The sequence below is a fragment of the Humulus lupulus genome, chromosome 3 (assembly GCF_963169125.1).
Source record: "Humulus lupulus chromosome 3, drHumLupu1.1, whole genome shotgun sequence".
In the NCBI taxonomy this organism is placed as follows: Eukaryota; Viridiplantae; Streptophyta; class Magnoliopsida; order Rosales; family Cannabaceae; genus Humulus; species Humulus lupulus.
Window position 1 is genome coordinate 13,775,043 of NC_084795.1, and position 25,168 is coordinate 13,800,210.

At 30.2% G+C, this 25,168-nt stretch overlaps 1 protein-coding gene and 1 non-coding gene across 2 annotated transcripts; both read left to right on the forward strand.

Annotated features, from left to right (window-relative positions):
* The first annotated feature begins 9,950 nt into the window (after positions 1-9,950).
* On the forward strand, positions 9,951-10,057 carry LOC133827724 (small nucleolar RNA R71). Its single transcript, XR_009890376.1, has one exon. It is a non-coding gene; the product is annotated as a small nucleolar RNA R71 (small nucleolar RNA).
* A 6,809-nt stretch (positions 10,058-16,866) lies between these two features.
* On the forward strand, positions 16,867-21,718 carry LOC133822161 (glutamate--glyoxylate aminotransferase 2). Its single transcript, XM_062254404.1, has 14 exons — positions 16,867-17,116; positions 17,790-17,985; positions 18,126-18,191; positions 18,321-18,438; positions 18,656-18,737; positions 18,847-18,934; positions 19,095-19,253; positions 19,495-19,668; positions 19,782-19,913; positions 20,323-20,388; positions 20,501-20,565; positions 20,826-20,917; positions 21,022-21,178; positions 21,365-21,718. The coding sequence occupies exons 2-14, from the start codon at positions 17,869-17,871 to the stop codon at positions 21,492-21,494; spliced, it is 1,446 nt and encodes a 481-aa protein (XP_062110388.1). The 5' UTR covers positions 16,867-17,116; positions 17,790-17,868; the 3' UTR covers positions 21,495-21,718.
* Positions 21,719-25,168: the final 3,450 nt, after the last annotated feature.

Below are 25,168 nucleotides of genomic sequence, written 5' to 3' on the forward strand. Positions count from 1 at the left end.
CTAAGTTTGATTGGAGTACTAAATGAGTATTAGTACTACTCAGTCAGTCAGTCATGATAGAAGCGCGCGCATCTTGTGCCGTGGCTTATCAATTTTAAGTGTTTTTTAATCTCCAAATTCTGTTTCATTCACTTCATGCCATGATATATCTTGGATTCAATATTCATGTGATCGATGTGGCATTGCATTGCTTAGTCTAAATCCAAAACCAAAATTTATTCTGTCGAGTTTAAAGCATCACGAAACCTTTTTTTATATTACTATTTTAAAAAAAAACTAAGTGAAAATGATAAAATCACCTAAAAGGCTATATTTAGTAAGGAGAGAAAGTAGTGAGGGAAATCTCAATAGCTATGATGAAGAATATAATAGATGTAGAGAAAATAATTTTCATTTATATTGTTTAGTATTATAAATAAAATTAGAAGAATAGATAGAAGTTAATTGTTAAAATTATGAGGAAATTACATTTTATATGAGATATTTAATAGAGTGCAAAAATATGATTTTTTTTTCAAGAAAAAAGTTCATCTATGGTTTTTTTTAAGAATTTTCACTTTTATGGGTTTATTTTCCTATATTTTTGTATAAAAGTTGGTTTATGTCATACTTTTACTCTTAATCAAGTTTTATTAATTTGGAAAGGTATGTTTGTAATTTGATTATTATTATTTTAGATTATTTGTTTTTTATATTGTCATACTACTAATTTTATATTAAATTTTTCTTTGGTTGTTTTGCAAATTTTTTTTGTAATATGAATTGTTTTTAAAGTTATTTTTTATTTATTATAAACATGTTTTTTTTAGATTGTACTTTTTTTTTTCAAATCCTAGGTAAGGTAACCAGTTATTTAATTGATCTTTGACATTTATGTAAAAAAAATCGTAGAGCTAGGTTAAATAACATGCACCAGGAGGGGTAACCCGTTATCCTGAGATGAGTAACTTTCTGCCATAAGAGGGGTAACAAGTTACTTAAGAGGGGTAACGAGTTACTCATATTAAATATGAAAAGAAACATCAAATTTGAAGGAAAAAAATAGAAGAACACTTCATTAAAAAAGGAAGAAGAAGTAACTATGATTTTAGTAATAAAGGTAACCAGTTACCATAAAATAAACTATAAATACACACACCAGAACGTGAAGGTAACTAGTTACCCCCATAAATATACACACAAAAAACATGAAGGCAACTAGTTACCCATTCACGTTTTCATATTTTTATTAGTTCTCTTTCCAAATTTTGGTATTCCTATAAGTGTTACAGTAAAAAGAAAATGCTGAAAAAATTGATTTGAATTTTTTTTAGATATAGTGAAAAAAACTATAAAAAAAATTACAATAATAAAAGATAATAAAAAAAATTATGTAATGTTAAAATATATGTGTGAAAAAAATGGAATGAAAAAAGAATAAGTACAAAAATGAAAAAGACTATGAAAAAAAAACAAAAGAAATTATGAATGAAAAAAATAGATGAATAAATAAAAATGAAAAGAAGAAGAAGAAAAATAATGAAAAAAAAAATATGAATGAAAAAATTGGTAGAAAAAAATGAAAAAATGGGAGAATAAAAAAATAAAGAAAAAAAACTCATATGTGTTGAAAAAGAAAAAAAATGGAAGGAGAAAATAGAATGAAAAAATAAAAAAATAAAAAGAAAAATGAAGAAAACATAGAATGAAAAAAAAAACTGAAAAAATATGAAAAAAAACAAAACAATACAAATGAAAGAAAAAAATAGATAAATGAATAAAAATGAAAAGAATAAGAAGAATGGAAAGAAAAAATGATGAAGGAAAAAATTGGTAGATAAACAAAAGAAAAATGAAAAAATAGAAGAAAAAATAAGTAAGGAAAAAAAGAAAGAAAGAATAACTAAAAAAATGAAGGAAAAAATAAAATAAAATTACTTTCAAAATCAAATAAAACATAACTATGATAAAAAAAAATGTGGCATTTTCATATTTTAGTTAGCTACTAATTGTGTTTCCATTCTTTAACTTTTTCTTTAATAAATTTTTCCATACAAATTAAGAAAATTATAATTATCATATTTTTGCATATTGATGGTATAAAAGTCATATTTTTTTAAAATTCCCTAAAATTATTGTATTATATATATAAGAACATATAAAAGTGGTGTATAACCATTTTTAGCCCATCTTCATAAAATTAAACTTCAATGGCTAAAAGTTATGCTAAATTTGACACAAAATATAGCATGTGCCAAATTTGGCCCATAATAAATATAATTTTTCATTACTTATTTGCCACTCATTAATACAAATTATTAATTTTTTAATTTTTAATTTATCTTTTAATAAAAAAAAAAGAATTGTTTTGGTATATTTTCAATAAACATTAATAGCTATATTGACTTATTTTAGCTAGTTTGCACCTTGTGCATTGGAGCACTGATGGACCCAAAACGGGTATGTTTAAAAATTTATACTCGCAAGCGCACGAATCGTATTTATAGAATAGTTTTCGTGTAAGCACGAGGTCGAACCCAAAGGAGTTGTCTAAAATCAAAAAGAAAACTATTGTAAATCAAAAGTAATAAATTCTAACCTAGTTCCAAAGATTGATGAGTTTTAATATTATGAACATAAACTAAAAGATTGTAAAATAAAGCTATTTAAGAGAATGAAAATAAACCAATAATGATTTGACAATAAGTGTTAAAAGAAAATATTATTAAGATACTAGAATCCACAAAATGTAAGTTTAATAATATTTATTAGTATATTGATTCTCAAGTTTTAGTGATAGTTAAAATAATTTAAACTATCCTTTTCCAAAAAGATTTATAATTTTAAACACAAATTTCTTATAAAAAGATAGGATTTTTCTTCACTTTTCAAAATTATAATTTCAAAGCATTTAGTGTAAATCAATCTAATGAAATAACAAATAAATCAATGAACATTATTTATAAGGCAAAACATAATATTTTTGTTCTAAGCATGGATGTGTACAATTTAATGACACATCTTACACAAAGAATATTATGTTTATACACTAATGAAGAACAAAGTGTAAATATGTTCTAACAATCTAAAATACAAGATATTTAAGATGAAAGAAATATATGAAGAAGAAAAATCCATAGACTTTGTTGCATTACAAGGGAAATCAACATACAACATAAATATTACCTAGTTACAAGTTGCTTCATCATGATCTTAATAATCTTATGAAAAAGATTAGAAGCACATAACTAGAGTAGAAATTACAAAATAAAAGACATACATACTTGCAAAATGCTCTTGAAAAACCCAAATGGAAGAGAGAATGGTAGAGAGAAAATGAGAGAAAAAGATGGTAACCAAAACATTCAGCACCCTAAAATGGTCTTCAAAACCCTTATTTATAGCCAAAATGACATTATTAAAATAACCAATTTAATATTAAGTAAATTGATTAAATTAATAATAAGATGGTAAATAGGGGTAATTTGTAGGAGTGATGATGATTTTGGGGTAAAAGTGTGTAGACAAAAGGGTAAAAAGTGGCATTTTGAGCATAGAGGACAATTAGTACATTTAGGCACATTTAGGCTCAAAAAGGCTGTGCTGGCAGCTGGGCTGCCTTGGGTACCAGGCGGCTAGGAAGCTGCTGGGCAGGAGAGAGCTGCAGGCGTACTGGCGCATGTGAAGGCTGGGCATATGATGAATTGATCTTGGCTGATGGAGCTGAACGTGGGAAGGCATGTGGGCTGGAGCAAGGCTGGGCCAACGTGGGCCTGCTGAAGGAGATGAGCTGATGCTGAATGAGATGGCCAGGCGGGCCGGGCCTGGTGCAGAGGCAGAAGAGAGCCCACGTTTGGGCTGAGTGCTGGCCCGTGTGGCTGGGCTGGAGAGAGCTGCAGCAGCTTAATGTGTGAAGCTTGGGAAGGCTGAAGAGGCTGGTTGGAGGGACACGGGCCAGGGGGCAGCGGACTGGGCCTGGGCCTGGGCCATGGCTGCTTGGGCTGAGCCATTTTCTTTGCTTTCTTTTTAAAAATGCCACTTCTATCATTGATTTCCTTTAAACAAAAAAAATACAAATTAATTTCTATAAAATAGTATAAATTAACTTCAAATAAATATTTTCAACATACAAATACATCTCATTAATTTAAAGAAAATATTAATTTAAACTTAATTTGTTTTGACACTTAAGTTGAATAAATATGCATTTATTTTTACCACTAAACACACAATAATAATTCCAATAATTAAATTACAACATATTATAATAAAATATCTATAAAAACATATAAAAATCTAGAAAACTACAGTAATACTAATAAATAAAAAATTACATAAAAACTTAATAAGTTAATTAAAAACTCAAGAACTAAGCAACAATTAGCATATAAAATATGGTAAAATAACTCTATTTTGTAGAGTTATCACACCCCCAAACTTAAAGTTTTGCTAGTCCTCAAGCAAAAGAAAAATTAAAACACACATTTTTTTTTATTGGTGATATAAAAAGGATTTTCTCAAAAATTGCACAATGAAAATAATTCTAAAAAATTATTATGAATAGAAGTTAAGCTTATGTAATTAATTAAATTGTCAATTTTGCTTTTAGAAAAAATGTTTTCATTAAAATTATTTTTCACTTAAACTTATAGGAAATAAGAGTGCTTTTGTTATGAAAAATATAATTTTTGTTACAAGCAAAATTGACCATATAATTAAAAACAAAGCTTAAAAATTATTCATATTTTTAAGATAATTAAATTCAAACTCAATCAGGATTTTTATCATTGAAAATAAAAAATATCACCAAATATTTTTTTTAAATATATATATATATATTTTTTTTGAATTTTTATGAAAATGAACAAATAAAATAAAATAAAAAAATTAACAAAATAACAACATATAAATAAATTTTTTTTCTTTTTCAAACAAACATGACTAACATAAATAAAACACAAAACATTAAAAATAATACAAAGCAAACATAAATAACATAAATAAAACACAAAACAAACACAATAAAACTTGATACCCCCAAACTTAATTTAAGCATTGTCATCAATGTGTCAAAATAGAAATATAAATTAAATTGAGAAGAGTGTAAAGTTTAGAATGGTCGTACCTCGATATTGTGCATTACGAAGAGAGAACAAGATACAACGAACAAAAATTAAATCACACATAAAACAATAATACAAATAAAACACAAGTTATCAAGATCACACAGGAATCAAAGAACATGGTAAACAGGGTCCTCAAGGAGTATCTCATCCACTTCATCAGATTTTAATTCTAAAAATGGTTTTAATTTTTGTCCGTTAACTTTAAATATATCACCATTTTTAGGATTTTCAATTTCAATAGCTCCATGTGGAAAAACAATACGAACAATGTAAGGACCGGACCACCTAGAGCGTAACTTTCCCGGGAATAAATGCAAACGAGAGTTGTATAAAAGGACTTTCTGACTTGGATAAAAATCTTTTCTCAAAATATTTTTATCATGGTAAAATTTCATGCGATCCTTATACTTTTTTGAATGGTCATATGCATCATTCCTAATTTCGTCTAGTTCATTTAGTTGAAGTTTTCGTTTCTCACCTGCTTTGTCTAAAGAAAAGTTTAACTGCTTAATTGCCCAAAAGGCTCTATGATCTAACTCAACAGGTAAGTGGCACGCCCTCCCATACACAAGTCTGTAGGGTGACGTGCCAATGGGTGTTTTGTACGCGGTACGATACGCCCATAATGCATCAGTGAGTCTTAAGGACCAATCTTTCCTAGTTAGATTCACAGTTTTTTCTAAAATGTGCTTAACTTCCCTATTAGACACTTCAACTTGACCACTAGTTTGTGGGTGATATGGTGTTGAGACTTTATGTGTAATGTCATATTGTTTCATCAAATGTTCAAATGGCTTATTACAAAAGTGTGTACCGTTATCACTAATGATAGCACGTGGTGAACCAAAACGGGAAAATATATTTTCTTTTAAAAACCGAAGCACAACTTTGTGGTCATTAGTATGGCATGCAATAGCTTCAACCCATTTAGACACATAATCAACTCCAACAAGAATATAAAGATTACCAAAAGAGTTAGGAAATGGTCCCATAAAATCAATGCCCCAAACATCAAATATGTCAATAATCAGAATAGGATTTAGAGGCATCATGTTTCTTTTAGTTAAATTTCCTAACTTTTGGCAACGTTCACAAGCTTTACAATAAACATATGTATCATGAAAGATAGTAGGCCAATAAAAACCACATTGTAAAACTTTAGCAGCCGTTTTCTTACCACTAAAATGTCATCCACATGCATGATCATGACAAAAAGATATGATTTTAGATTGATCACAATTTGGAATGCATCTTCTAATTATTTGATCAGGGCAGTATTTAAACAAGTAAGGATCATCCCAAATAAAGTTTTTCACCTCAGAATAAAACTTAGATTTATCATTCTTAGACCAATGAGATGGTATCTCTTTAGTGACCAAATAATTAACAATATCAGCATACCAAGGCAATGAAGAAACATGCATCAATTGTTCATCAGGAAAAGTTTCAGTGATAGGAGTGGAATCATGTATAGTTTCAACAACTAGTCTAGATAAATGATCAGCAACAACATTTTCAGATCCTTTTTTATCACGTATTTCTAAGTCGAATTCTTGTAAAAGCAGGATCCAACGGATCAAACGAGACTTAGCATCTTTTTTCGATAAGAGATATTTTAATGCAGCATGATCAGAATAGACAATAATTTTAGATCCTAACAAATAAGATCTAAATTTCTCCAATGTAAAAACAACAGCAAGCAATTCTTTTTCGGTTGTGGAATAATTTAATTGAGCATCATTTAAAGTTTTGCTAGCATAGTAAATTACATGAGGTATTTTTTCAAGTCTTTGTCCTAAGACAGCACCTATAGCATAATCAGAAGCATCACACATTATTTCAAAAGGTATTTTCCAATCAGGAGGTCGAATAATGGGTGCAGTAGTCAACAAATTTTTCAATTTTTCAAAGGCAACATGGCAATTATTATCAAAGACAAAAGCATTTTCTTTTCCAAGTAAATGGCATAAAGGCCGAGAAATTTTGCTAAAGTCTTTTATAAATCTTCTATAAAAACCGGCATGGCCTAAGAATGATCTAATTTCTTTCACAGTTTTAGGTGGGGGAAGTTTTGAAATAAGATCAACTTTAGCTTTATCAACTTCTATTCCCTCAGAAGATATTACATGACCTAAAACAATTCATTTTTTAACCATAAAATGACATTTTTCTCAGTTAAGCACAAGGTTTTTCTCTTTGCAACGAATTAAAACAAGTGAAAGATGGTGCAAACATTCATCAAAAGAGGAACCAAACACAGAAAAATCATCCATAAATACTTCAAGAAATCTTTCAACCATGTCAGAAAAAATCGAAATCATACACCTTTGAAAAGTCGCAGGTGCATTACATAATCCAAAAGGCATGCGACGATAGGCAAAAGTCCCAAAAGGGCATATAAAAGTAGTTTTTTCTTGATCTTCTGGGGCAATGGGGATTTGGTTATATCCCGAATACCCATCAAGAAAACAATAATATGCATGGCCAGCTAATCGTTCAAGCATTTGATCAATAAAAGGTAATGGAAAATGGTTTTTTCTAGTAACATTATTCAACTTTCTATAATCTATGCACACTCTCCACCCTGTTTGTACTCTAGTAGGGATTAATTCATTTTTCTCATTTTCAACAACTGTGATCCCAGACTTCTTAGGCACAACTTGAACTGGACTAACCCATTGACTATCAGAAATAGGGTAAATGATACCTACGTCTAACAATTTTAGGACCTCTTCTCTAACTACTTCTTTCATATTTGGATTTAATCTTCTTTGACATTCCCGAGAGGTTTTAGCATTCTCTTCTAGATGGATTCTATGCATACATATGGATGGGCTAATTCCTTTAATGTCTCCAATGGTCCAACCTATGGCTTCTTTATGTTTTCTAAGGACATCTAACAACTTATCTTCTTGTTCTTTATCTAAAGCGGATGCTATGATAACAGGTAAGGTTTCAGACTCTCCTAGAAAAGCATATTTTAAATTTTCTGGTAAAGGTTTAAGGTCTAACTTTGGAGACTCAGAAATTGATTGAACATGATCTAAGGGTGAAAAATGTTCAACTTTGGTTTCATGTAAGGGTATAGGCTCTAGCAAAGCATTCACATCATCATTAAGGTCATCAACATGCAAGTTCATACCAAAGTATTTTTCACAAAAGTCAAGTAAGTCATTTCCATCATCTTCACATATACTATCTATCATGTTAACTTCATGTATTTCCTCACACTCAACAGATTTAGCAACATTAAAAACATTCAATTCAACAGTCATATTTCCAAAAGATAATTTCAAAACACCATTACGACAATTTATGATTGCATTAGATGTAGCTAAGAATGGTCTACCTAAAATGATAGGAATTTGAGCGTGCATATTTTCCACAGGTTGAGTATCAAGAACAATGGAGTCAACAGGAAAATAAAATTTATCAACTTTTATCAAAACATCCTCTATAATTCCTCTAGGAATTTTCACAGAACGATCGGCTAATTGAAGAGTTATAGAGGTAGGTTTTAGCTCACCAAGACCAAGTTGCTTATAAACAGAATAAGGCAATAAATTCACACTAGCACCCAAATCAAGTAAAGCTTTGTTAATAAAATGATCACCAATAATGCATGAAATTGTGGGACACCCAGGATCTTTATATTTAACAAGACTCTTATATTGAATAATGGAACTAGCTTGTTCAGTTAAAAACGCCTTTTTAGGAAATTAGTGTTTCTTTTAACAGTACAAAGATCCTTTAAAAATTTGGAGTAGGCAGGAATTTGTTTAATGGCATCTAAGAAAGGGATGTTGATACTAACTTGTTTAAAAACTTCTAAGATGTCATTATATTGGCCGCCCTTTTTAATTGGAAGCAATCTTTGTGGGAATGGAGCTTTTGGAATGAAAGGATGGATTGGAATTTCTTTGTTTGATGAGTCATTGAGATTAGAACTAGAAGGTTGACTCTTTTCTTTTTCTTTTTCGTTTTCAACCTCGGGTATGTAATCGGGTTTGACAATTTTCTTTCCAGACCTAAGAGTTGAAATTGATTTGACTTCTCCATTATGACTAGACTTTCCTATCTCATATTGACCTTTAGGATTAGGGATAGGTTGACTAGGGAATGTTCCTTTTTCTCTATCAGCTAAAGCAGTGGCGAGTTGTCCTACTTGTGTCTCGAGTTTGGTAATAGATTGAGATTGATTTTGTAGGATTTGTTGGGTGGATTGCATAAATTGTTGTAAAGTATCTTCTAAGGAAGGTTTTCTTTGTTGCGGATATGGTTGATTTTGTGGGGCATGAGCTTGGTTTTGTGTGTTGTATTGGTGCCCTTGATTCATTTGGGATTGGTTTTGTCTCCATGAAAAGTTCGGATGGTTTCTCCAATTTGGATTGTAGGTGGACGAAAATGGGCTATCATTTGGTTTCCCATAAGAATGAAGAGCATTGGCCTCCTCAGAAAAAGGCTTCTTGGTAGGAAGGACAGGATTGGACATTATGGCACGGACTAGAACATATAGAACAGACATCTTTTCTTGGTTGTATTGGAGAGTTTATAGTTTGGCTTATGGCTAAAGCTTCTACTTTTATCGCTAATTTATCTAAAGATGTTCTTAAGTCTACTTCTTCTTTTACTTCATACCTTCCTCCTCTTTTTGGTGAATTAGTTGACCTAGACCTAGGATCAAAATAATTCCATTGTTGTGAATTGACAGATAAATCTTCAAGGGCGTCCCACGCCTCTTGTCCTTGAAATTTTAAAAATTTTCCAGTATGCATAGATTGAATCATTTGACGATTAGAGGGAGTCAAACCATCATAAAAATATTTTACAAGTCTCCATTTTTCAAAACCATGATGAGGACATTTTAATAATAAATCTTTAAATCTTTCCCAACATTCATAAAACTCTTCATTATCTTTTTGAAAAAACTCGGAGATTTCTCTCCTTAGACTATCAGTTTTAGACATAGGAAATTTTTTTAGTAAGAATTTATTATAAAGTTGATCCCATGTAGTTATAGACCCCGTGGGAAGGGAATTTAACCAAGCTTTTGATTTGTCTTTTAATGAAAAAGGAAACAATCTTAGTTTGACTGACTCATCAGAAATTTTTTGAAATTTAAATGTTAAGCAAATTTCTAAGAAATCTTTGACATGCATGTAAGAATCCTCTCTATCTAACCCATAAAAAGATGGCAATAATTGAATGATTGCGGGTTTAAGCTCAAAATGAGTAGCAGAAGTAGTAGGTAAAACAATGCATGAAGGAGCATTAGATGAAATAGGTGCAAAATATTCAAGCAAAGTTTTTTCAGGCACAACATTTTCATCAACAGGATTAGCAATAGGTTCCATGATGCTCAAATTTTTACTAACACTTTCAATTTCAAACAAAGATAAACGTCTTTTTACTAATCGTTTTTTAGAGTTACGTTCCCAATGATGCATACAATTTTCACAAACAAGGCAACAAGGATAATCTCAAACAAGCAATTTTCTGATGTGGAAGATCAGTTAAAACCGCAACCACAGAGCATACTTAGAATTTTTAGAGATTTCACAACAATATAATTCTTATGGTTTACTTGCCCCCAGGCCTATTTGATTCCACTTACTCGCGCACTACTAACAACTCCCCGAGGTTAATTAGTAGAGGTGGATTGGGAATTTTGTTCAAATTTCCTTTAAGCAAAAATTGCTTATGGTGAAAGGACAAGATTTAGGTTTCTCTTTTTTTTTTTCAAGTATTTTTCACAATATTACACTAAAATATTATAGAAGACAAAGAAAAATAAGGCAAAAATTAAATAAGACTAAAATTTAAGCAAGAGTAGGGAGGCATAGTATGCCATCAACCATAACAAAATTAAGGTAAAAATTAGGAGGCACAAGTGCCATCAACTAAAACATAAGATAGAAGACTAGGAGGCAAAATTGCCATCAACTAGCTAGGAGGCAAAATTGCCATCAACTAGTAATTTGCGGAAATTAAATAAAATAAAAATTACAACAATACAAATAAAGAAAATTACAACAAATGTTAAGAGGCACAAGTGCCGTCAATTAACAAAGATATAAAAGAAATAAAATTACAACAAAATTATAACAAAACTAGGAGGCACAAGTGCCATCAACTATAAAAATTAAAAATGATAGATAGGAGGCACAAGTGCCGTCACTAGAAAAAAACAATAAATATAGAAATATAAGTATATTTTTTTTTATGGGTGGTTGAACCGTCCCAAATTTTCTTTTTATCTTTTTTTTTTTTTTTGGATTTTATAGATATATATATTTTTTTTAAGTGCAAAAATTAAAATAACTAGTAGAAGAATTTACTAACCTTGAGATAATTTTCGTTTCTTTTCTCTTGCAACTCCCCGGCAACGGCGCCAAAAACTTGATGGACCCAAAACGGGTATGTTTAAAAATTTATACTCGCAAGCGCACGAATCGTATTTATAGAATAGTTTTCGTGTAAGCACGAGGTCGAACCCAAATGAGTTGTCTAAAATCAAAAAGAAAACTATTGTAAATCAAAAGTAATAAATTCTAACATAGTTCCAAAGATTGATGAGTTTTAATATTATGAACATAAACTAAAAGATTGTAAAATAAAGCTATTTAAGAGAATAAAAATAAACCAATAATGATTTGACAATAAGTGTTAAAAGAAAAGATTATTAAGATACTAGAATCCACAAAATGTAAGTTTAATAATATTTATTAGTATATTGATTCCCAAGTTTTAGTGATAGTTAAAATAATTTAAACTATCCTTTTCCAAAAAGATTTATAATTTTAAACACAAATTTCTTATAAAAAGATAGGATTTTTCTTCACTTTTCAAAATTATAATTTCAAAGCATTTAGTGTAAATCAATCTAATGAAATAACAAATAAATCAATGAACATTATTTATAAGGCAAAACATAATATTTTTGTTCTAAGCATGGATGTGTACAATTTAATGACACATCTTACACAAAGAATATTATGTTTATGCACTAATGAAGAACAAAGTGTAAATATGTTCTAACAATCTAAAATACAAGATATTTAAGATGAAAGAAATATATGAAGAAGAAAAATCCATAGACTTTGTTGCATTACAAGGGAAATCAACATACAACATAAATATTACCTAGTTACAAGTTGCTTCATCATGATCTTAATAATCTTATGAAAAAGATTAGAAGCACATAACTAGAGTAGAAATTACAAAATAAAAGACATACATACTTGCAAAATGCTCTTGAAAAACCCAAATGGAAGAGAGAATGGTAGAGAGAAAATGAGAGAAAAAGTTGGTAACCAAAACATTCAGTACCCTAAAATGGTCTTCAAAACCCTTATTTATAGCCAAAATGACATTATTAAAATAACCAATTTAATATTAAGTAAATTGATTAAATTAATAATAAGATGGTAAATATGGGTAATTTGTAGGAGTGATGATGATTTTGGGGTAAAAGTGTGTAGACAAAAGGGTAAAAAGTGGCATTTTGAGCATAGAGGACAATTAGTACATTTATGCACATTTAGGCTCAAAAAGGCTGTGCTGGCAGCTGGGCTGCCTTGGGTACCAGGCGGCTAGGAAGTTGCTGGGCCGTACGGATGGGCTGGGCAGGAGAGAGCTGCAGGCGTACTGGCGCATGTGAAGGCTGGGCATATGATGAATTGATCTTGGCTGATGGAGCTGAACGTGGGAAGGCATGTGGGCTGGAGCAAGGCTGGGCCAACGTGGGCCTGCTGAAGGAGATGAGCTGATGCTGAATGAGATGGCCAGGCGGGCCGGGCCTGGTGCAGAGGCAGAAGAGAGCCCACGTTTGGGTTGAGTGCTGGCCCGTGTGGCTGGGCTGGAGAGAGCTGCAGCAGCTTAATGTGTGAAGCTTGGGAAGGCTGAAGAGGCTGGCTGGAGGGACACGGGCCAGGGGGCAGCGGACTGGGCCTGGGCCTGGGCCATGGCTGCTTGGGCTGAGCCATTTTCTTTGCTTTCTTTTTAAAAATGCCACTTCTATCATTGATTTCCTTTAAACAAAAAAAATGCAAATTAATTTCTATAAAATAGTATAAATTAACTTCAAATAAATATTTTCAACATACAAATACATCTCATTAATTTAAAGAAAATATTAATTTAAACTTAATTTGTTTTGACACTTAAGTTGAATAAATATGCATTTATTTTTACCACTAAACACACAATAATAATTCCAATAATTAAATTACAACATATTATAATAAAATATCTATAAAAACATATAAAAATCTAGAAAACTACAGTAAGACTAATAAATAAAAAATTACATAAAAACTTAATAAGTTAATTAAAAACTCAAGAACTAAGCAACAATTAGCATATAAAATATGGTAAAATAACTCTATTTTGTAGAGTTATCAAGCACAAATGCAAAAAGTTGGCAAAATATATCATTGACACATATTATGGACCAAATTTAGCACAAATTATACACCATCTATTAAAAATGGTCTAAGTACTTAATAGTTATGTTAATATTTAATCATTGATGGTTAAAAATATTTTAAGATGTTAAACTGTAAGTTAATAGTTGCGATTAATATGATAGTTGACCAAAATCATTTAGTGAACATTAGACAAATGACATGTAACATGATGCTTATGAGATATCATATTATTAACTCGATATTATAGTTATAGATAACCTCCTAGAATTTTTTTAAAAAATTATGAAAAATTTAAGATATCGAAATTATAATTGAAATAACTTTTTTATACGTACATAACAAGTAAAGTAAATACGTGTACAATAAGTTATTTGAATCATAATTTTGGCATTCTAAATTATTCAAAATTTCTTAAAAATTTGTGAGAGACCCTACAACATACACTGCAATATAAGAAAAATTTAACTTATAACTTATTCATGTGCAAAAAACCATAAAAAGTTTCTAACAATAAGTACAAAATAAGATCCTATTGTAATAGCCCTTGTTTAAAATACTTAATTTCTTTGAAAGGAATCATAATTAAGATTGTCTTGTATAAAATATAAATTTTTATTTTAAAATTTTATAAAAATACGAGTTTCTGGATCCATTTATAGTATGTAAGAATATTTATTTCAATTATTTTTTTTAAGAGAATATACTAAAAGGCTAGAAAGCCAAAATGCAATACAAACTGGAGAGGGAAAAACACTCTAAGAGCACTCACAATAGATGAGGTAAAATGTCCTATTCTTTATAATATAACAATTTTTTTTTAAATAGTTTTCCAATAGGTGATGTAAACTTATATTTTTTTTACCTAAATGAATAGTATTTCTCTATATATAGTAAAATATTTTATTATTATTTTTATAAACTTTTGTATATATATGAGTGCAATACTATTATATTTAATTATTTTATTTCTTAAAATGAATAAAATATTTTAAAAAAATATAATATTTAATGATGTAGAAAAAAAAATAGAGAAGCTGATGTATGATATAATGTAAAAGTTTTAGGTAAATTATAAAAAAGTATGTTTTGCTGTTGTATTTTGTAATATAGAGTAGAGCACCCATTAGGAGTGCTTTAAACCATCATACTTTATCTTTCTTCGCAAAGAGTTAGGGCTTGCTTGATATTGTTTTTTGTTTTCAAAGTTGTGTTTTCAGAAATGAGAACTAAAAATAATTTTTGTAAAAACAAGAGGTGTTTGGTTAATGTTTTTTAAAAATAATTTTTATGTTTTTATTTATTTTTAAATAAGCATAAATAAAAAATTAATGAATATATTTACAAAGTAAAAAATAATTTAAAAGTTTGTAATAAATAATGAGATAAATTTATGTGAAAGAAAAAATGATGAAAAATAAGGAGTGAGAAAGTAAGGAGAAAAAAATTGAGGAAACAGAATTTGAGAAAAGAGAAATTGATGCGAGAAAAAATGAGAGAGAATGTGATGAGAAAAAAAATGAAGATATAGTAAGTGAAAAGAAAAAATTAGGATATAGTAAGTGATAAGATAGAAAATAATGCCAGAGAAAATGAGAAATAAAAAATTATGAAAGAGAAAATTGGAAGATAGAAAGTGAGAAAAGGAAAAATGGTAGGAGAGAAAAATAATATGAAGAGAGAAAGTGATCAAAGGGAAAATAAGGATATCAAAAATGGTGAAAGAAAATTTGATGAGAGATAAAATAATATAAGAGAAAATAAGAAGATAAAAAGTGATGAAAGAGAAATAGACGAAAAAGAAAGTGGGATGAAAAAAAAAAAAACAATTTAAGAACACTAGAAAATATCTTTTTTTTTTTTATGTTTTCAAAATTTTTGGTAAGTTCCTTTTTAAAAATTGTTTTCTTAAAATAATGTCAAACACAGCATTTGTTTTCAAAAAAAATAATTTTTAAGTTTTAAAAAAAAAATCAGTTAAAAGAGCCAAATACCCTCTTGACTTTCCTCTAATCCTATTACAATGGAAAAATAAATAAATAAATGAACTCTTTGCACATAAGAGTTATATCATTTATAAAACCATTCTGAAAGTACTGCTCTTGCTCTACCACAATTTTGTTGATTGCATCACAAACTCTAATAAGTTAGTTTTGCATCATTCATAAACGCTTCCTCATTTTTACGGGAAAAGAAAAGTAAAAATAAAAAACCTAATTGCTCTCCCCAAGAGAGAGTTTTTGCATTTGTACTTTGACCTTAACAACAAATCAAATAATCAAAAAAAAAAAAAATTTGCTAGCCGAAACACTTCATCACATAAACTTATTAATATTTATTTTTTAGTATAAGATTACCATTTATAATAGTTAGGAAAATCTCATTAAAAAATAGGTTATTTTCACTAATTTTTTTTTATAATAGCGTTATTATTATAATAAATAATAAATTTAATTTTATACATTTGCAAAATATATATATATATATTAATAGATTGTTGCAATATTTTAAAGTATAATAATCGTGGTGACGTAAAATTTTTATATTTGTTTAACCCTTCCAAAAACACTTGTCAAAAAAAAAAAATTAGTGGTTAGTGATACAATATATTGATAACCGTTCATATGTGAATACGATTCACTCATCATATCATATCATATCAAACAATCCAATCTATTTGAGTCATGACACGTGTTTTTGGTATAATCACCATCCCTATGATTAGTACTCCTCTCTTTTTTTTTAAAAAAAAAACCTTCAAATATCAACTTTATACTTATAAATTATGACACAATGATTAACATTTTTATTATTAGTAACAGACATAGAAGTTTGCAAAACACAAGTTCAGTAGATGCCCCTACACCAAATAGATTCTACATTTCCACCTAAACTCACATTTTCTCATTTTTTATTATTTATTGTAAAGGTTACTTTTATCATTGAATTATAAACATTATCAACATGACCCGTATAAGCCAAATTAGTGTACTCAATTTAAAGGGTTGGTGTAACCTAACCAAAGTTAGAGGTAGACCTAAGACCTTACTATAAAACAAACATATATATAATAAAATTAATAAGAATAATATGCAACAACAAATAACATGGCCAAGTAACTCACTCACTAGTCACTTCTACTACTACTTGTGATAGTATTTATGGTCAAGAATAAAAGAAGTCAACAATCAAATATCAACCACTATCCACTGAGAAGGACCAATGCTACTGCAATGTTATTTTATTTTTATTTTGTGTCACATGGAGAGAAGAAATCCCCCTCTAAGTCTCGTTATCTACCAGAACTCATTAGTTTGAAGCTACACCACATTTCTTTTCTGAACTTTATCCCTTTCGGCTCAAATATATATGGCAAAATTACCAATAATCCATTTACTATAATTCAGTGGCTCTGGTGCTGCCAATGCATCCGTGTAACGCCACATTTTTATGTGACAAACACTGCGTATTTATTCATGCGCGGTCAGACTCAGACTATACTCTAAATATTCCCAAACTGTGCCTACGGTAGGAGCAAGCACCACGCCCAGCTTTTTGAACCCAGATACCTAATCAACTGCAAAGGTATCTGCTTTATATTTTAGATTGATTTCTATGGTTTGTGGTTGTGGACTGACAGTTGGGTATGAGTTATTTTTTGCTTTTATTGTTTCTTTTGGCTTATAAGCTTAAATGGGTTTTTGTCAGATTGAGTTAATTCTTGTTGCTGTTTCTCGATTGCTGCCTCGTTCTTTACTTATATGGGGTGTTTTCCAGCATTTGGGTTGTCTTATTTATGTTTTGTTAAACCGAAAAGGCATTTCTTTTTGGAAGTTTTCTGGGCTTTGTGTGCTGTCAGATAAAATTGTATGTTTCTCTGACTACATGGGGTTTGTGATTCTGTTCATACTGCGTGGTTGGATAATTGTTATGTTTCGCTTGCACTGATCTATGGCAAAGGAATTAGAATTATTGAATAAAATTTAGAGCTCTGCATCTCTTTTGATTGGTTGAATTCATAGATTTCAGAGTAGATTACCCCTTAAACTTGCTTTTATTAGCTTAAATTTTGCTTAATATCCTCTGTCATCTTCACCTCTTCGGTAATTAAATCCATTTGAAATTTTGTCATAAAAATCAAGTGTATTTGAAACATCGGTAATAACGATTTGATTCGTTTGTATTATATTTATATACATGACTGTTGGTGGGGGACCTATCTTGTTTGTTACTGTAATTACTTTCTGCATTGTTTCAGCTAAGGAACTCGTAGTTTTGCTACTCTACTTCCTCGTTTGTATCGGGGTGAACACTTAAGAACTCAAAGTATCACCACCATGCCGCTCAAGGCGTTAGACTATGAAACACTGAATGAAAACGTGAAGAAGGTTCAGTATGCTGTTAGAGGCGAGCTGTATCTTAGAGCATCTGAGCTCCAGAAGGAAGGAAAGAAGGTATAGTTCCCCCCTTGTTTGGATTTTTGCTCTTCATATAGAATTTGGAATGCACTGCTTGTTAATACAGCATTATCTTTGTAATATAGTGTTCAAACTGAATGTATCAATTTTCACTGTTTAAATTTCACATAATGTAGATTATCTTCACCAATGTTGGGAATCCTCATGCTCTTGGACAGAAGCCGCTGACATTCCCTCGCCAGGTTCATCAATATTTCTACTTTAGTCATTATCTTTGTGTTTTGATTATTCTCAAATGGACTAGTTTGAGTTACTATTACGATTCTTGTCTATAAATTAGTCTCAAGTCAACCAAATAATGGTTGTTGTAGGTGGTTGCATTATGCCAAGCTCCATTTCTGTTGGATGATCCTAATGTAGGACTCCTCTTTCCTGCTGATGCAATTGCAAGAGCTAAGCATTATCTTTCATTGACTTCGGGTGGTCTAGGTATTTTTCCCCCTCTTTATATTCCTAGTAACTTTAGGATTCACTCCAAGTATTTCTGTATCTCCTAGTTATTTAGTTTAATGTCTAGAACCTTGATTGTAGCTGACTTTTTGTTGCATAATAGAATAGCAGATTGGAGTTTGTATGGAGTTGTCACTTGTCAAAAGTGAAGAGCATTAATAATTAATGTAACAAATTTCTGTCCTTATTTATCTAGGTGCCTACAGTGATTCCCGAGGTCTTCCGGGGATCAGGAAAGAAGTTGCAGAGTTTATTGGAAGGCGTGATGGGTTTCCAAGGTCATAATCTCATACTCAATTATTTTCCATTTCTGAAAAAAACTTGGACTGTTAGTGTGGTTCTCTAGTTGCAAACTAACTAGATTTTGTTGTTTGTTCTGAATAACAGTGACCCTGAACTCATATTTCTCACTGATGGTGCCAGCAAAGGTGTGATGCAGATATTAAATACTATTATACGTGGTGCAGGGGATGGGGTAATACATCTTTGAAAAAAACATCATGCATATTGTTTATCTCCTATGATAAATATTCTTCTTTTTCTCTGTTCCTCAGCATAACTTCTCTCTTAGTTGCTCAAGGATCTTTGATGTTCCCATATTTGTCTTCATGTTCATTTTTTGTATTTTCTACCAGATTTTGGTTCCAGTCCCGCAATACCCACTCTACTCAGCAGCAATCTCTCTATTTGGTGGTTCTCTTGTTCCATATTATCTAGAGGAAAGTGCAAATTGGGGTCTTGATGTTAACAATCTTCGTGAGTCAGTTGCTGAGGCTCGCTCAAAAGGAATAACTGTGAGTATGCTTTTCCTCTTTATAAAGAATGTAAGGAACCTCTTCTAAAACATGTAATGGATAAATATGAAGTGTGTGCTCAACATCAGGATTGACCTTTGGGAAAGTCTATTCCATACTGAACAAGCTAACAAATTTCTAATTTCAATTGTAGTTATAGTCCTTTCCAATATTCACTCATCCCTTTACCTATTATTGTTTATTTTCTATATGCGCTAAAACTGTTGTGATTTATGAGCAGGTAAGAGCAATGGTGATTATAAACCCTGGCAACCCTACTGGTCAATGTCTTAGTGAAGCCAATTTGAGAGAAATCTTAAGCTTCTGTTTCCAAGAAAGCCTAGTGTTGCTTGGAGATGAGGTTTATCAGCAGAACATATACCAGGATGCGCGCCCTTTTATCAGTGCAAGAAAGGTATTTAGCTATAACTTTAAGAGCCATCTTCTAATTGTAAGAGTAATTGCTTGACTACCAGCTTGAATTATTGTACTTTTTTTTCTTCTGTCCATCTTTGATAACAATGAAAGGTTTTGTTGAATATGGGAGCACCAATAAGCAAGGAAGTCCAGCTTGTTTCTTTCCACACTGTATCCAAAGGATATTGGGGCGAATGCGGTCAGCGGGGTGGATATTTTGAGATGACCAACATCCCTCCTAAGGTCTGTATATAGCGTTCAGATGGATTTCATGCACCTTTGGAGTTTTATCTATGCTTGAAAATATCAGAACTCTTTAAGTATATATGATTATTTTCTGTCATGTGAAATACTGAGGAAATAACCAAATATAAACAAGACTTACATAATACCAACGGTTTGTGGATCGTAAGGCAAATTTTTGTGTTGGACTAACCGAAATCCTTCATTTTTCTAGTAATAATTTATGGTTTATGTTCTTATGGCCATTTGCATTGTAAAGTTATTGTTTATTTCTTATGCTCTAATAAGACAATTTTCTGACTTATAGAGAATGGAACTCAACATGGTTAGGATCATATGTTGATTTCATCTATTTAGACTTCCAAACTCGATTTTCATTAATCATTATGGTTCATATCTTTCTATGCAGACAGTAGAGGAGATCTACAAGGTTGCATCGGTATCTTTGAGTCCTAATGTTCCTGCACAAATATTTGTGAGTGAGATTTAAGAAATTCTTCTTTTGGTATTGTCTGTGGAAAATATATCCTTATTTATGTCTATATTATGTCAGTGAGAAATTTACTCTTGTATTTGTCTGATCACAGATGGGGTTAATGGTCAATCCTCTCAAACCTGGAGATATTTCATACGACCAATATGTTAGAGAAAGGTAATGCTAGCTGAAATTTAGCCTCATCTAATTGAATGTCTTGGCTCCTAATGAAGAAAATGAACTTGTGGACCATTGATCATAAGCAACATCTGATATTAGTTGCCACTCTTCTAGCTTGACATGTTATTACCATAATCCTGCCCCTTGTTCATTTGAAAGATATGAAGAAATATTACATGTTATGATGTTTCTCACATTTCTAGAGATGTTTCTTATGAGCTGCAAGTACTTATGACTATAACATGTAAAACATGCAGCAAAGGAATCCTTGAATCACTAAGGAGAAGAGCAAAGTTAATGACTGATGGATTTAACAGCTGCAGAAATGTGGTTTGTAATTTCACTGAAGGTAAAAGTTCTGACAAAGAATGTTTTAATTCGTTAATGACTTTTCCATTAACGTCTATCGAGTGGACATGAACGGACTTTTTCATTGAGAAAACTTGGTTTCAGGTGCAATGTATTCTTTCCCTCAAATTCGCTTGCCACCAAAAGCCATAGAGGCTGCTAAATCAGCTGGAAAAGTTCCAGATGTCTTCTACTGTCTCAAGCTTTTGGAAGCCACTGGTATTTCAACCGTCCCTGGTTCAGGATTTGGACAGAAAGACGGGTAATAATTCCGTCATTTTGATATCTGTTAATCCAGTTCATCTTAAGATATAAAACTCCATCTTCCCACTACTTTTGTCCCAATTTCAAATCAAGATCAGGCTTTTTCCCTTTGAAACTTTGGTCACTTTCTAGAGAGCTTTGTTACCTATTACTCAGCATTTGACATATGTTGATATGAATGCAGGGTGTTCCACTTGAGGACAACCATCTTACCGGCCGAGGAAGAAATGCCGGAGATCATGTTGAGTTTCAAGAAGTTCAACGATGAGTTCATGGAGCAGTATGAAGACCATATAGGTTATTCAAGGATGTGAAAAATCCTAATCCTAATCCTTCCAAACCCAATTTGTATTATAATATCACCCAGCTATTGGTAGCTCTTTAATTTTATTTTTATACTTGTGAAAACACTTCTTTCTTTTCTCTTATCTGTCTCTACTCCCATCATTCAGGCTATGAACCTCATTCTGTTGAAACATATATTACATTACTGGTCTCTATTATTATGTATCTGATTTCAGACCTATATTAACTTTAATCTGTATGTGGCTTAAACTTAGATAGATTGGTGATTGACCAAAACTAAAACAGTTTCACACTTTATCTGTATTTTTTTTAACATAAAATATTGTTAAGTAACATATTGAAAATTTAATATTTAGGTGAAAAGTAGATATTTGTTGGTGGTGGGTCGTTTGATTGATTAAGTAATACATGTTTAGATATTCTCGTAGACTTAAGTTTTGTTGATAGTCTCACCCTTGATCTAAATTTAAAATTAAAACCCCATCATTTATTAATGATAATGAGGGAAATTAATATTTTGGTTCTCTCAATTTAAACTTGTTGTCAAAGTAAAAACAACCTGTTTTGATAAAAATATCCTCACTTAAAATGCATTAGTATTTTTATTTTTTAGTATAAATATAATTTATAAATTTTACTAGCAAAACATAAAATCCAAATTAAAACAAATATAATTATATTTTTATTAGTTTTGGGTTTATTTATTTAATTTTAGGTTTATTAATCAATTTTATAAATTGTTCACAAAATATTATAAATATATTAACATCTAAAAATGAAAAATGTAGTTTATTTTTTATTTTGGTTTTATTTTATTTTAAATTTTAAGTTTTGTTGATCAATTTTATAAAATACATTTACAAAAATAAAGATATTAATGCATTTTAAGTAAAGTATTTTTGTCTTTATAAACAAAATTTGATTAAAAACATGTAGAGGGATGCCATTTTTGACTGTGTAAAATAACATATGGTTATTTTTTATTTTTATTTTTAAAAATTATGGTTAAATTCGGTAAGAGGCTTAAAGTGAGGGGACAAAATAATTATTTTCTTATTATAATTGGTTTTTTCAAAACTTTAAATTGAAACCAAATTACAGTTAGTGTACAATTTGGTTGAAAAAATATAGAGAATAATAAAGCTAAAACAACACTCCAACATTTTGTCAAAAGCATTAAGATCACACTGACATCCCACGATTTAGATCTGATTTATGGTTGCAGGTGAAATCTAAAAGCAAGGAATTGATATTTATAATTATATTTAAAACTGTACGAATAATAAATGGATGGATCGAATATCATTAATAATTTATTTTTTTTAAAAAAAATACATACAAACCAATTAGAATTTTGTTCTGCCAAACAGGGAAATGTTAAGGTAGCTTCTGGATGTGAGACTTGTTTTCCTTTTTCAACCTCTTCTATTTACTTCTAGCCAAAAAAAAAAAAAACTCTTCTATTTAGCTACTTTTCATACCAAGTTTTCTATGAAATTCTTCATTGTTTTAGTAAATTATAAAGTATTGAACATGAAGTGTAAGACATATAATTCGTATATAAACATATAATGAATTATATATGTATACTGGATATATAAAGGTGCCGCAAACCAATAGAAAATTATTTTATTTTCAATTTGTCTTTGGATAAATTATGTCTTAATCATTTGTCTGCAATTAAGGCCAATCACAACTAATAATTACTTCAATGATAAAATAAGACAAACAAGTTTAACTTGTAATCAATAACTTGTACACATTTTTCATACTTGATTTATAAAGAAGAAAGAGTGTAGTCTAATTTGGACTAAATCTCACAGCTTTTACTCAATTTTAAAAAAAAAAAGTAGCCTTTTACTCAATTTCAAAAAGTTGCTGCTGAACAAGTATTGCAAGGCCAAATTGTTTTGGGAAAGTGAATGTTTGAGATAATTATGTTGCCTCAACGAGAAATAGTAATACTCTTACAATTTCAAGCAAAATAATATAAAGATTAGATGATTGATTAAATAAGATTACAACGAGAATAATAGAAAATATAACTCTAGAGAAAAAATACAAATAAACTAGAAGTAGTAGAAGATATTATAACTCTAAAAAACAAAAGATCCAAGCAAATATGTAAATAGATAAATAAAGAGAAGATGATAAAAGACAATATTAGAAAAGAAATAATAAAAACAATAAACAAAACACTCTCATTCAGACAACCAAAATGAAGAGCATTGTGGATCACCAACTTGAACAAGGTTTACAACCTTTGCCCAAAAGCTTATTTCCCTCTATCTCAAGCACTAAAGGATTCTCACAATATGAAAATAGCTCTCTCAAATAAACAAACCTCTAAGTGATTTTCTAGCCAAGTATTCTAGTGGATAGAAAATAGTGTGTCTTACATGTAATATTCCCCTTTGCATTTATGGTTATTTTGGTAATTTGACCTGTGAGGGAAATTTGATCATTTATGTTGATGCATATGTGAATTTGTTTTCTTTTAAATTTCATGATAATATGTGATTTGTTTCATGATTATGATATGTATATGTATGACAGTGACAAAACACAGTTCCTTCAAGTATCAGGAACTAAAGTGTCAAAGATATTGGAAATTAGGGGTTAAATTATAATTATGAATCTTATGGTAGATATTGTAATTTTCATAAGTGAAAACTATTAGTTTAAGGGAAAATTACAAAAAGGGCTTGATCCTAATTATGAGAGGGTTAGAATTAGGGGCAAATTGGTCTTTTGGTTTTAGGGTTAGTTTTTGCAGACTAAAATAAAATTGGGTTAAATCTATCGTATTATTGCCAGTCGATGTATCGATTAAAGCAAGGATTCTCTCTGAGGCTGAGGTCTAGAAGGTTGGAAAACTAAGAATCAACTTGAAGATAAGATCTTATTACTCTTTACAATCTAGGTTATGCTTATGATTGTTCGTGGGATTTGAGGGTAGATGTTATGAATTAATTGTTAGAATTTCATGTTAGGGTATTTTATGAATATGTTTTAATGTTATAACATGCTATGGGAGAATCAATGATGATATAAGGACTGATTTTGTGATATATGTTCATGGCTTGGGGAAGAAGAAGTTTTTTTTGCATGAGATTTGTTAGGTTGTTAAGTTAGAGGCTTCTCATGAATTTTTGGTATTTTATTGATCTCTAAGAGTTGTATGATGATATAGAGGGATTCAAGAAGAGAAAAACTCAAGAAGAATCGTTCAAATCGGATTTAAATTGAGAGAGCTATGGTTGTTTGAAGAAAAGTCGCGATTAGGGTGCGACCTCGCTACATGCATAGAAAACATGTTTTTTGTAACGACCCAAATTCGCTAATAAGGTTTAGGGGCCTTGATTAGTGTGCCAGGAGGGCATTAATGGAATAATTGTGATTCAATGAGTAATTATATGTTTAATAATGTTTATATGATAATTGATTATATTATGTGGTAATATGATATGGAATAAATATGTGATATAAGTGAGAACCACATTATTATGTAGACAGGTTCGCAGAGCACGACTCAAGACGATTCTAGGGTCAGATAGCGGGGAAAGTCACAACGGGGCTTAAAATATGACTTTAGATAAGTCGGGAGTATTTTTAGATAACGGGTAGTGATCTGGACTATTGGGTCATGAAAATAAATATATGGAGATATATTTGAGGTTAG

What these genes read in the sequence shown, in the direction of transcription:
- LOC133822161 (XM_062254404.1), top strand. Translation starts at nt 17,869, where the DNA reads ATGCCGCTCAAGGCGTTAGACTATGAAACACTGAATGAAAACGTGAAG. An exon ending in TGACCAACATCCCTCCTAAG is followed by an intron (nt 19,914 to 20,322) that starts GTCTGTATATAG and finishes CTTTCTATGCAG; the next exon opens with ACAGTAGAGGAGATCTACAA. An exon ending in ATGTTCCTGCACAAATATTT is followed by an intron (nt 20,389 to 20,500) that starts GTGAGTGAGATT and finishes GTCTGATCACAG; the next exon opens with ATGGGGTTAATGGTCAATCC.